Genomic DNA, 14302 nt, shown 5'->3' with positions numbered 1-14302 from the left:
ATTAACTGGTCATCTTGAATTTTCAGAGATTTACCAGAATGAAGCTTCATGTTAACTCAGAGAATTGTAATTCAGACAGATTGAGAAAGAAAGATAGAGGTAGAAAGACAATTAAGAATGTTGTGAAATAAAAAAAAGATAGACTTCTATTCCCTAATTAAATCCTCCCCTGCCCTCTCCCCCTCCTCCCTGGACCTCCTCCTATCCTCCCCTGCCCTCTCCCCCTCTTCTCTGGACCTCCTCCTATCCTCCCCTGCCCTCTCCCCCTCTTCTCTGGACCTCCTCCTATCCTCTCCTCCCATCCCCTCCTCCCTCCTCTCTGAATCTCCAGATCTGTGTTTCTGAAGAGGTTTTCATATGGCAGTGACACCTGTGTGTGTTTGTGCAAATGTGTGTGTGTGCGTGTGTGTCTAGGTGTCTCTATGTATGTATGGGTATTTCTATATATGTGTGTGTGTGTGTGTGTTTGTCTCTATACTGTAGTGCTAGTTGTTGCTGGAGGTGATTCTCAGTTTGAAGGAGACTCGCCCAGCGAACTTGTCCCTCTCCCCTCCAGTGGTCAGAGTGTTGGAGTTGATCTTACACTCCACATTCACATCAGTGTTCACAGAGATGTTGAGGAACTTCACTGCTACAAGAGGCTGCGAGTAGTTCACCTGGAAACACACATTGACCAGTTACAGTAACAGGAGGGTATAATTCACCTGGAAACACACATTGACCAGTTACAGTAACAGGAGGGTATAATTCACCTGGAAACACACATTGACCAGTTACAGTAACAGGAGGGTATAATTCACCTGGAAACACACATTGACCAGTTACAGTAACAGGAGGGTATAATTCACCTGGAAACACACATTGACCAGTTACAGTAACAGGAGGGTATAATTCACCTGGAAACACACAGACCAGTTACAGTAACAGGAGGGTATAATTCACCTGGAAACAAACAAACTGAAGGGTATGTACGTGTGTGGCTGGTGTATGCTAGTGTGTGTCTTTTGTTTGTCTGTGTGTGCTGTGTGTGTTTTGTTTGTCTGTGTTTATTTTGTTTGTCTGTGTGTTTTTGTTGGTCTGTGTGAGTGTGTTTTGTTGGTCTGTGTGAATGTGTTTTGTTGGTCTGTGTGAATGTGTTTTGTTGGTCAGTGTGAGTGTGTTTTGTTGGTCAGTGTGAGTGTGTTTTGTTGGTCTGTGTGAGTGTTTTTTGTTGGTCAGTGTGAGTGTGTTTTGTTGGTCAGTGTGAGTGTGTTTTGTTGGTCAGTGTGAGTGTGTTTTGTTGGTCTGTGTGAGTGTGTTTTGTTGGTCTGTGTTTTGTTGGTCAGTGTGAGTGTGTTTTGTTGGTCTGTGTTTTGTTGGTCAGTGTAAGTGTGTTTTGTTGGTCTGTGTGTGTGTGTGTTCACCTGGGCCTTCTTGCCGTAGTAAGGAAAGTACATGAGGTTGAAGGTCCCATTGGGGGGGTAGAAGGCCAGCTCTCCAATCGCATCGGCATCCTCCTTCTGCGCACACACACACACACACACATTATCTATATATTTAGTCTATCCATCTATTCAACTATCAATCTGTTCAATCTACATTCAAACACACATATCATCTACTTACAGTGGGGAGAACAAGTATTTAGATACACTGCCAATTTTGCAGTTTTTCCCACTTACAAAGCATGTAGAGGTCTGTAATTTTATCATAGGTACTCTTCAACTGTGAGTCCAGAAAATCTCATTGTATGATTTTTAAGTAATTAATTAGCATTTTATTGCATGACATATGTATTTGATACATCAGGAAAGCAGAACTTAATATTTGGTAAAGAAACCTTTGTTTGCAATTACAGAGATCATATTTTCCCTGTAGTTCTTGACCAGGTTTGCACACACTGCAGCAGGGATTTTGGCCCACTCCTCCATACAGACCTTCTCCAGATCCTTCAGGTTTCGGGGCTGTCGCTGGGCAATATGGACTTTCAGCTCCCTCCAAAGATTTTATATTGGGTTAAGGTCTGGAGACTGGCTAGGCCACTCCAGGACCTTGAGATGCTTCTTACGGAGCCACTCCTTTGTTGCCCTGGCTGTGTGTTTTGGGTCATTGTCATGATGGAAGACCCAGCCACGACCCATCTTCAATGCTCTTTCTGAGGGAAGGAGGTTGTTGGCCAAGATCTCACGATACATGGCCCCATCCATCCTCCCCTCAATATGGTGCAGTCGTCCTGTCCCCTTTGCAGAAAAGCATCCCCAAAGAATGATGTTTCCACCTCCATGCTTCACGGTTGGGATGGTGTTCTTGGGGTTGTACTCATCCTTCTTCTTCCTCCAAACACGGCGAGTGGATTTTAGACCAAAAAGCTCTATTTTTGTCTCATCAGACCACATGACCTTCTCCCATTCCTCCTCTGGATCATCCAGATGGTCATTGGCAAACTTCAGACTGGCCTGGACTTGAGCAGGGGGACCTTGCGTGCACTGCAGGATTTTTTGAGACTGTGGTCCCAGCTCTCTTCAGGTCATTGACCAGGTCCTGCCATGTAGTTCTGGGCGGATCCCTCACCTTCCTCATGATCATTGATGCCCCACGAGGTGAGATCTTGCATGGAGCCCCAGACCAAGGGAGATTGACTGTCATCTTGAACTTCTTCCATTTTCTAATAATTGCACCAACAGTTGTTGCCTTCTCACCAAGCTGCTTGCCTATTGTCCTGTAGCCCATCCCAGCCTTGTGCAGGTCTACAATTTTATCCCTGTTGTCCTTACACAGCTCTCTGGTCTTGGCCATTGTGGAGAGGTTGGAGTCGGTTTGATTGAGTGTGTGGACAGATGTCTTTTATACAGGTAACGAGTTCAAACAAGTGCAGTTAATACAGGTGATGAGTGGAGAACAGGAGTGCTTCTTAAAGAAAAACAGGTCTGTGAGAGCCGGAATTCTTACTGGTTGGTAGGTGATCAAATACTTATGACATGCAATAAAATGCAAATTAATTATTTAAAAATCATACAATGTGATTTTCTAGATTTTTGTTTTAGATTCCATCTCTCACAGTTGAAGTGTACCTATGATAAAAATTACAGACCTCTATATGCTTTGTAAGTAGGAAAACAGGCAAAAGCGGCATTGTATTAAATACTTGTTCTCCCCACTGTATTTATCAGTCAGTCTATAAGTTCAATCTACATTCAAACACACATATCATCTATATATTTATCAGTCTATCTATCTCTTCAATCTAAATTAAAACACATATCATCTATATATTTATCAGTCTATCTATCCATCTTTTTACATCCCTGTTAGTTAGCATTTTTCCTTTGCCAGGATAGTCCTTCCACCTGACAAGAGTGGGGTGTTGAGAAGTTGATTACACTGTTGAGAAGCTGATTACACTGTTGAGAAGCTGATTACACTGCATGGTCATTATAGGGATGTGCCTTGTGCTGAGGACAATAAAAGGCTAATATAAAATGTCCAGTTTGGTCACAAAACACAATGCTGTGTCTCCTGCTTTGAGTGAGTTTGCAATTGGCTTGCTGACAGCAGGACTGTCCACCATAGCTCTTCCAAACAACTGAATGTCTCTGTCATAGGCTGTCTCCAACACGGACTTAAATAATTTTTCTGAACCTCCAACCAGCTACACAAATGTAGACTATGTTACCGTGGCAATCCAGGATCTCCAAAACTGGCTTCATCATCTGTGGAATCGTCTGAGACAGAGGAAAGTGGACAGAGGAAACTGTGGGTTTGCACATCCAAATAGTTTTCTCTGTTTGAAGCTCAGGGAATCTCATCTGCAAGGTTGTTGTCCCCACCAGGGTCTTCATCTGACTGCAGTTTGGTATCATGACTGACTTCAGTAGGCAAATGACCACCTTCAATGGGCAGCTTCAATGACCACCTTCATTGGTCACCTTCAATGACCACCTTCATTGGTCACCTTCAATGACCACCTTCAATGGGCAGCTTCAATGGTCACCTTCAATGGTCACCATCAACGGTCACCATCAACGGTCACCATCAACAGGCCCCTTCAAATTCATTTAAATAATGCAAGACCCAAAGCCTGGTTGTGAGGAATTCTGACAATTTTTTGTTATTTATTAACTCTGCATAAATGTAAATGTAATCTTGCGTTAATGTTACATTTTCTATCTAGCTTCAATACTATGTTTTCTATCTAGCTTTAATATTAGTTATATATGAAGATCTCAAAATATTCTAATAAATTCAATCTACACATATAGCTGTCATCTTACCCATTCATCTTGTCCAACTTTATATCTCTGAGATGGAGGGTTGAAAAACATGCACAGAAAGATGGAGAGAGAGATGGAGAGAGAGATGAGAAATGTTGAGAGAAATTAGAGATGGTAGGATGAGAGACAGATAAATTAGAGATGGTAAGATGAGAGACAGAGATAAATTAGAGATGGTAGGATGAGAGACAGAGAGAAATTAGAGACGGTAGGATGAGAGACAGGGAGAAATTAGAGATGGTAGGATGAGAGACAGGGAGAAATTAGAGATGGTAGGATGAGAGACAGAGAGAAATTAGAGATGGTAGCCAGTCTGACCTTGGCTCCACAGGTGACATAAGGAGACTGGCCATCCTTCCCTGGAAGCATCCCAATCACCTGATGAGGTCAGAGGTTAAACATTAGACACCAGGGTTGCCTGGGGGTCAAAGTGGGGGGTAATGGGGGGGGGGGGGTGTGTGTGTGTGTGTGTGGGGTTGTGTGTGTGTGTACCCGGTTCAGTTTGATGAGAACACAAGGTTGTCCAGTCTGGGGTGTGTGTGTGGTGTGTGTGGGGGTGTGTGTGTGGGGGGGTGCTGTGTGTGTGTGGTGTGTGTGGGGGTGTATGTGTGGTGTGTGTGTGTGGGGGTGTGGTGTGTGTGTGTGGTGTGTGTGGTGTGTGTGTGTGTGTGGGGGGGGTGTGTGTGTGGTGTGTATGGGGGTGTGTGTGTGGTGTGTGTGTGTGTGGGAGTGTGTGTGTGGTGTGTGTGAGTGTGGGGGTGTGTGTGTGGTGTGTGTGTGTGTGGGGGTGTGGTGTGTATGGGGGTGTGTGTGTGGTGTGTATGGGGGTGTGTGTGTGGTGTGTGTGGGTGTGTGTGTGTGGTGTGTGTGGGTGTGTGTGTGTGGTGTGTGTGTGTGTGTGGGGGTGTGTGTGTGGTGTGTGTGTGTGTGGGGGTGTGTGTGTGTGTGTGTGGGGGTGTGTGTGTACCCGGTTCAGTTTGATGAGAACACAAGGTTGTCCAGTCTGGTAGCCGTAGGTGCGGTCTATTATCCCAGAACATGCGTCCAGAGATGTACGGTTAAACTGACACGAACGCTTCGGGTTGTTCCTCACCTAAACACACACACAGGTTAGGACAACATTATGGGTTGAGAAGAACAGAGTCTGAATCAGAAACTGTAAATTGAGTTTGCCACTGTAAATAATCAGAGAATGCTAGGTTTTAACCACGCCCACCTGTCTGGGCCAGGTCTTAACCAAGCCCACCTGTCTACATCCAGGTTTTAACCACACCCACCAGTCTGCAGCCAGCTCTTAACCACGCCCACCTGTCTACATCCAGATTTTAACCATGACCAACTGTCTACATCCAGGTTTTAACCACACCCACCAGTCTGCAGCCAGCTCTTAACCACGCCCACCTGTCTACATCCAGATTTTAACCATGACCACCTCTCTGCGGCCAGGTCTTCACCACGCCCACCTGTCTACATCCAGGTTTTTACCACACCCACCAGTCTGCAGCCAGCTCTTAACCACGCCCACCTGTCTACATCCAGATTTTAACCATGACCAACTGTTTACATCCAGGTTTTAACCACACCCACCAGTCTGCAGCCAGCTCTTAACCACGCCCACCTGTCTACATCCAGGTTTTAACCATGACCAACTGTTTACATCCAGGTTTTAACCATGACCACCTCTCTGCGGCCGGATTTTAACAATGCCCATTTGTCTACGGCCAGGTCTTAACCACGCCCACCACTTATAGGTCCTACACCCAGCTGGTTCTAGATGTAGAATTCATGGGGTTGGCATGATAGAGTTTTAGGTCAGACAGAGTTACCAACCACTTACCCCAAACTGGTGCAACCGGTCCCTGGGGTCAGAGGTCAGGGGTTATAATTCAGGGGTTAGAGGTCAAGGGTCAGGGGTTCCTCACCTCTCCACTGTCCTCCTGGATAAAGTAGTTATCAGGAAGACAATCATCGTTGTTCTGGACCTGGACTGAGTTGTTGTATGCTACACAAACAGACAAACACACACACAGGTATTTTGTCAACAGTGAATATGTAACATGTCTGCAAATGTTAACAGAAAACATAAATTCATTTGTATTAAATCATCAGTTGTTGGTTGGTGAGCTAGCCAGTAAATGTTAGCCATATTAGCATAGATGTGAAATGAGTCAACACAAGAGAAATAAACCTTGACAACAAGACGAGATATTATTAATGAGAGCTACTGCAGAAAGACTGCAATATGGTTTTGAACAAAAAAAATTGCTCCTATTCATTTATATAATTCAGAAGACTCTTATCCAGAGAGACTTAGAGACTACTGACAAAGGATATATTTAATTACATATAAATAATAAATATACAGTATCTCACAGGAGTAGACCCCTCACCCCTCCAACAAACTACATGCTTTAAGTACAGTGGCAATGGCCAAAGTTTATAACTTCAAAATAAATTAAAATATATGTTATCTTTTGCATGTTTTTTTCCACTTTACCCAAATCGTACTGAACATGACTTAAAACTTTCTGTACGTACCGAACCGTGAATTCCAGGTCACACTTTATATTAGCTAGCTGTTAGCTGACGTTTGCTAGCTAGCTACAGTATCATCAACCAGTGTTTGCAGCTGTTTGAATTTGAGTCAATGAGAGAAGCTTGCAATGCAATGTATGCAGATTTCCTTACCTGGCAAGGTGACAGTATTTGTGTCTACCCTCTGATAGGCACTCAATGCACGTAGCTATTTTGAGCTGAATACAGTAAGTTTGTTTTATGTTGGTAGGGTTCACACTCAATAGCTGAATTTGCAGTAGCGAGCAAACTGATATCGCAAACTAAAACAGTATTACAGCACTACTTTTGGTGTCCCTCTCTTGAGAAAATGTAATGTAATAATCCCCTCCAAAGCTGATCAGATTTTTGCCTCTGTATTTAATAATATATAAACAACAAATAAATGTAGCCCCTACTCCTTTATATCATTCAGATGATTCGTAGTTGCCATGCTATTTGTATTGTTATTATTATTATTAAATAGTAGTTGCCATGCTGTTTCTATTATTAATTGTATAATTAAATAATAGTTGCCATACTATGTTTATTATTAATATTATTAAATAGTAGTTGCCATACTATTTGTATTGTTAATATTATAAAACATTTTAAAACACTCCATGTTACATGACTCTGTTATAAAACACTCCATATTACATGACTCCATTATAAAACATTCCATATTAAATGACTCTGTTATAAAACACTCCATATTACATGACTCCATTATAAAACATTCCATATTACATTACTCTGTTACAAACACTACATACCACATTACCCCTTTATAAAACACTCCATATTACATGATTCTGTGATTAACACTCCATATTACATGATTCTGTTATTAACACTCCATATTACATGATTCTGTTATAAACACTCTACTCATGTTACTTATTTAAGAAAAGGCATCCGGTGGACATGGAAATTGTGAGGAGATCTCAGGATGCCTTTCGAGGTAGTGATTAGTGTCAGAGCTGTGTGGACTGACTGAACCAAAAACAAAGGTAAATTCAAAAGATCAACACTTCGTACAAAGTCTAGCAGTGTTTCAGCCAGTCACTTCTCTTTTCTAACCAAGGAAAGGCTGACATGCATGCCACTGAAATTCACTCAGTGTACTTTTGAGGGCTATACATGCTGCTCTGTTTGGACCAACTACAGTTTCTTTGCCCTCCTTTACAGACCTTGCCCATATGAGTGAGCAGTAGTCCAGGTGTAGTACAACTCCTGGACTACGGTTTCATCACATACCTCTTTCATTTGAATACTTGGACCATGACAGCTTTGTATATTCAAACCATGACAGCATTTTATATTTGAACCATGACAGCTTTGAATATTTAAACCATAACAGCTTTGAATATTCGAGCCATGACAGCTTTGAATATTCGAACCATGACAGCATTTTATATTTGAACCATGACAGCTTTGAATATTCGAACCATGACAGCTTTGAATATTTGAACCATGACAGCATTTTATATTCGAACCATGACAGCATTTTATATTTAAACCATGACAGCTTTGTATATTCTAACCATGACAGCTTTGAATATTCGAACCATGACAGCTTTGAATAATAGGTAATAGATCTAGAAAAGGCTTAGGCTTGAGCTACTTATTGGTCCCAAATACGATGCGTTTAATGCATGCTATATTCAGGACAAGCTTATTGCTAGTAGACATTTTATAACACTGAATAATTTCACGCAGTGTCCATATCAACAGTTCTTCCCTGAGCCACAAACTGAGGACAACAAAAGTCTGCCTGGCATTACTTTTTAGATAATCATCATTCCGAAAACACCACATGGTTTAAATATTTATTAGAGAAACAATGCACAAAAATACTCAACAATGTCTTAGCGTAAGGTTCTGTTCCTTTGGGGTAACTCATCGTCATCACATGATGGTGCATACTATACTACTAATAACATTAACACATTGTAATATTATAATAACAATACAACTAATAACATTAACACTGTAATATTATAATAACAATAATAATAACATTAACATTGTAATATTATAATAACAACAGGACTAATAACATTAACACTGTAATATTATAATAACAATAATAATAACATTAACATTGTAATATTATAATAACAATAATAATAACATTAACATTGTAATATTATAATAACAATACTACTAATCAATCAATCAATCACATTTATTTATAAAGCTCTTTTTACAACGACAGTTGTCACAAAGGGATTTACAGAGACACCCGGCCTTAAACCCCAAGGAGCAAACAACAGTAGTGTTGAATATCACTTACCAATCCCTTTGCAGAAGGAAACAGAACTAAAAAGGATTAGGATTAACCCTGTTATCACTTTCATTTGCACCAAAACAGGTGACATTGACTCACAATCGCTTATGCTTCCTAACAGGACAGATTGATAACCCTGAAGTTTAATTAAATCGGTGTTATACTGTAATGGTTTCGTGTTCCCTTAATCTTTTTGAGCAGTGTAAATAATGCGCTACTCAGTTTTTCAATGTGGCTTTACATAGTGTTTATTTTCTCAGGAAGCAAGTGGTAACAAAAGGATGCAAAGATGGCAGCACCGGCTCTTCCTGCTGAAGTTCATGATACACCTACCAAAACCACTCCCCCAGCTACCAAAACATCTCCCCCAGGTCCCAAACCCACCCCCCCGCTAACAAAACAACTCCCCCAGCTCCCAAAACCACTCCCACACCTACCAAAACAACTCCCCCAGCTCCCAAAACCACTCCCCCACCTACCAAAACTACTCCCCCAGCTCCCAAAACCACTCCCCCACCTACCAAAACTACTCCCCCAGCTCCCATTCATTTCAAGTCAATATGAAGCATTGATAAGCGATTTCTGCAGCAAAAGGCTGAGCAGCACGATTCAGGATTGGGAAGAAGTTTACCATTTCTACTATTACCCTCCTATAACCAAAGTCATTATTACCCTCTTATAACCAATCAACCAGAGTCATTATTACCCTCCTATAACCAATCACCAAAGTCATTATTACCCTCTTATAACCAATCAACCAGAGTCATTATTACCCCCCTATAACCAATCAACCAGAGCAATTATTACCCTCCTATAACCAATCACCAGAGTCATTATTACCCTCCTATAACCAATCACCAGAGTCATTATTACTCTCCAATAACCAATCAACCAGAGTCATTATTACCCTCCTATAACCAATCACCAGAGTCATTATTACCCTCCTATAACCAATCACCAGAGTAATTATTATCCTCCTATAACCAATCACCAGAGTAATTTTTACCCTCTTATAACCAATCACCAGAGTAATTATTACCCTTCTGTAACCAATCACCAGAGTCATTATTACCCTCCTATAACCAATCAACCAGAGTAATTATTACCCTCCTATAACCAATCACCAGAGTCATTATTACTCTCCTATAACCAATCACCAGAGTCATTATTACTCTCCTATAACCAATCAACCAGAGTCATTATTACCCTCCTATAATCAATCAACCAGAGCAATTATTACCCTCCTATAACCAATCAACCAGAGTCATTATTACCCTCCTATAACCAATCACCAGAGTCATTATTACCCTCCTATAACCAATCACCAGAGTCATTATTACCCTCCTATAACCAATCACCAGAGTCATTATTACCCTCCTATAACCAATCACCAGAGTCATTATTACCCTCCTATAACCAATCACCAGAGTCATTATTACCCTCACCTGTAACCAATCACCAGAGTCATTATTACCCTCGCCTATAACCAATCACCAGAGTCATTATTACCCTCGCCTATAACCAATCACCAGAGTCATTATTACCCATGCCTGTAACCAATCACCAGAGTCATTATTACCCTCGCCTATAACCAATCACCAAGGTTGCTGTTACGTTTTGATGGAATCTCTTGCCTGTTGGACAACCAAAGTTCGATCTCAAATCATCCTCTGTTGGACAACCAAAGTTGATTACAAATGAAGAGCTAAATACATGTTCTATTTCTAAACACAAAACATTATTGTATTGTGCACATTATTGCAAAGAGATTTAAAATTGCAACGTGCCTAAAGTTTTATTTTTTAGAGAAGGTGTGTTTATCAGTGTACAAGGCTATATCAGATTTCTTTGCTCTTCATTGTTCACGCATTGGATCTATCTAGTAATGAAGTCTGTACATATATAGGAGATTGAATAAGCTAGGCCTGATAATGTGGAGGCAATTGCAATACAAAATCATTTATTGATTTAAGAGATTCTTGATTAAAGTACTAAGCTCAAATATTCTTTGTCTTTATGGTACAGTGGACATAAAAAGTCTACTAACCCCTGTTTAAATGCCAGGTTCTTGTGATGTAAAATAATGAGACAAAGATAAATCATGTCAGTACTTTTTCCACCTTTAACGAGACCTATAATGTGAACAATTCAATTGAAAAACCAACTGAAATCTTTGAGGGGGAAACATTTTAATTAAAAATGCACAATAACCTGGTTGCATAAGTGTGCACACCCTCTTATAACTGGGGATGTGGCTGTGTTCAGAATGAACCAATCACATTCAAACTCATGTTAAATAGAAGTCATTACACACCATTTAAAGTGACTCTGATTAATCACAAAAAAAGTTCAGCTGTTCTAGTAGGTTCATTCCAGGTGTAGCATTTGCATTTGAAAGCTGTTGCTGGTAACATACAACATGCGGTGTATGCAAGTGTATGCAGCTCTCAATGCAAGTGAAACAGGCAATCCTTAGGCTGCAAAAAAATTATCCATCAGAGAGATAGTAGGAACATTAGGAGTGGCCAAATCAACAGTTTGGTACATTCTGAGAAAAAGAACGTACTGGTAAGCTCTGCAACACAAAAAGGCCTGGACATCCATGGAAGACAACAGTGGTGGATGATCGTAGGATCCTTTCCATGGTAAAGAAAAACCCCTTCATGAATAGTGAAGAACACACTCCAGGAGGTAGGCAAGTCATTATCCAAGCCTACCATAAAGAGAAGACTTCACGAGAGCAAATACAGAGGGTTCACCACAAGGAGCACACCATTCATAAGCCTCAAAAATAGAAAGCCCAGATTTCGCCAAAAAACATCTAAAAAAGCCAGCCCAGTTCAGGAACAGCATTCGTTGGACAGATGAAACTATGATCAACCTGGACCAGAATGATGGGAAGAAATAGTATGGAGAAGGCTTGGAACGGCTCATAATCCAGAGCATACCATCTCATCTGTAAAACACCGTGGAGGCAGTGAAATTCAACACTAGTGTTGTTTGCTCCTTGGGGTTTAAAGCTGGGTGTTTCTGTAAAAGCACTTTGTGACAACTGCTGTGGTAAAAAGGGCTGTCATGGTGCGGTGAGCAGCAGCGCCACCGTGCCATATTTCCACAAGTTCCCATATTCTCACGAACACATCCCGGACTGTCACATGTTTCCCATCTTCCACACCAGGTCCCAATCTAGCTCGTTTGTATGTGTATATATGTTTCCCCTCTGCTCCCCACATTGTGGATCATTGTTGCTGTTGCTTGTCATTGTTGCTGTCTGTTAGTATACCGGTGAGTGTTGTTAAATTACTGTTGAATGTTGATTGTTAAGACGCGTTGTCGCGCACTTTATTTTCATCAGTAGTTAGTTTCGTTTTCCGTTCGTGTTTGGTTTGTTTGTTGTTTTAATAAAAACCCACGAACGAGAGTACTGCCTGCGCCTGGTTCCTCCAACACTACACCGCGACGAGTTGTTACAGAATGATCCACCGCAACTGGAGCCAGCAGGCAGCCCCTCCAGAGAGGGTGTATACGTGGAGGGGCGATTGGGGGTCTGACTCCCTCTCATCGGACGATGACGAAGCGGTCTATGAGAGAGTGGAGGAGGATCCCCTTGGGGAGCAGTGCTGGGGGTTGCCCCAAGACGGGTTCGGGGTGCCGCTGTGGGGCATGGACCAGTATGGAGTGGTCAAGCCCCTCACCAAAGAGCAAGGGGAGCTGGTGAAGGGTCTCCTGCAGGACATGCAGGAGGCAGGAAGGACAGGACGCAGGCGAGGCCGGAGGAAGAAGAGGGCGAGGTGCCCAACGCCCGGTCCGAGGTCCCCCCAGGAAAATTTTAGGGGGGGGCTGAGAGGGTGCCCGAGGGAAGTCCCGACGGCGCCCCCTCTATGTCCGGTGCCTCCTCGACCCCGTGCAGGCTGGCCAGGCTGTAGGCTGGCAATTAGGCGCACACCGCTTCCTGCTCCGCGGCCTTCCGCCGCCCCTGTCCCTGCGCCACGGCGCCGATTGCCCCCTGCTGCATCGGAGCAGCAGCCAGCGCCTCCTACCTGCCAGCAGCGGCAGTCAGCGCCTCCTGCTGCATTGGAGCAGCAGCCAGCGCCTCCTACCTGCCAGCAGCGGCAGTCAGCGCCCCCTGCTGCATTGGAGCAGCAGCCAGCGCCTCCTTCCTGCCAGTGGCAGCAGCCTGCACCGCCTGAGGCCGAGGAGGAGTGGCCTGCACCGCCTGAGGCCGAGGAGGAGTGGCCTGCACCGCCTGAGGCCGAGGAGGAGTGGCCTGCACCGCCTGAGGCCGAGGAGGAGTGGCCTGCACCGCCTGAGGCCGAGGAGGAGTGGCCTGCACCGCCTGAGGCCGAGGAGGAGTGGCCTGCACCGCCTGAGGCCGAGGAGGAGTGGCCTGCACCGCCTGAGGCCGAGGAGGAGTGGCCTGCACCGCCTGAGGCCGAGGAGGAGTGGCCTGCACCGCCTGAGCTTGCCGGGGTTTGGCTGCCACCGCCCTCTCCTGTCCCGGCCGCCCCGGCGCCCCTTCCTGTCCCGGCCGCCCCGGCGCCCCTTCCTGTCCCGGCCGCCCCGGCGCCCCTTCCTGTCCCGGCCGCCCCGGCGCCCCTTCCTGTCCCGGCCGCCCCGGCGCCTCCGTCGGCTCTTCCGGCTACCGACCCACCGTCGGCTCTTCCGGCTACCGACCCACCGTCGGCTCTTCCGGCTACCGTCCCACCGTCGGCTCTTCCGGCTACCGTCCCACCGTCGGCTCTTCCGGCTACCGACCCACCGTCGGCTCTTCCGGCTACCGACCCACCGTCGGCTCTTCCGGCTACCGACCCTCCTTCGGCTCTTCCGGCTACCGACCCTCCTTCGGCTCTTCCGGCTACCGACCCTCCTTCGGCTCTTCCGGCTACCGACCCTCCTTCGGCTCTTCCGGCTACCGACCCTCCGTCGGCTCTTCCGGCTACCGACCCTCCGTCGGCTCTCCCGGCCTCTGACCCTCCGCCGGCTACCGACCCTCCGTCGGCTCTCCCGGCCCCTGACCCTCCGCCGGCTCCTGATCTTCAGCCGGTTCTGCCTCCCCGGCCTGTCCCGACGGCTCCGCCACCCTGGTTAGTCGCGGCTGTTCCGCCCCCTCGGCGGGTTTGTGCCGATGGGGGTACTGTGCTGCCCCGCCCCCCCTCCCTTGGGCTGGGGTTCGTCTTGGCCCGTCCGGTGGCCGGGCCTTTGGGGG

At 44.8% G+C, this 14302-nt stretch overlaps 1 protein-coding gene across 2 annotated transcripts in view; it reads right to left on the bottom strand.

Moving 5' to 3' along the window:
* Positions 1-241: 241 nt before the first annotated feature.
* Positions 242-14302, bottom strand: part of atp1b2a (ATPase Na+/K+ transporting subunit beta 2a) — a 29783-nt gene continuing 15722 nt past the window's right edge. The window contains exons 4-9 of one of the 2 annotated variants that reach the window (XM_034290497.1): positions 6173-6252; positions 5218-5343; positions 4569-4628; positions 4251-4277; positions 1404-1499; positions 242-656 (exon numbers count right to left, since the gene is read on the bottom strand). In XM_034290497.1, the coding sequence (XP_034146388.1) occupies positions 486-656; positions 1404-1499; positions 4251-4277; positions 4569-4628; positions 5218-5343; positions 6173-6252 (560 nt within the window). In that variant the 3' untranslated portion in view covers positions 242-485. The remainder of the gene's footprint in view (positions 657-1403; positions 1500-4250; positions 4278-4568; positions 4629-5217; positions 5344-6172; positions 6253-14302) is intronic. The other variant, XM_029117559.2, reaches the window with a different exon arrangement.

This window comes from Esox lucius, chromosome 24 (assembly GCF_011004845.1).
Source record: "Esox lucius isolate fEsoLuc1 chromosome 24, fEsoLuc1.pri, whole genome shotgun sequence".
NCBI lineage: Eukaryota > Metazoa > Chordata > Actinopteri > Esociformes > Esocidae > Esox > Esox lucius.
Note: the sequence above shows the minus strand (reverse complement) of the source record. Positions and strands in the feature narration are given on the sequence as shown.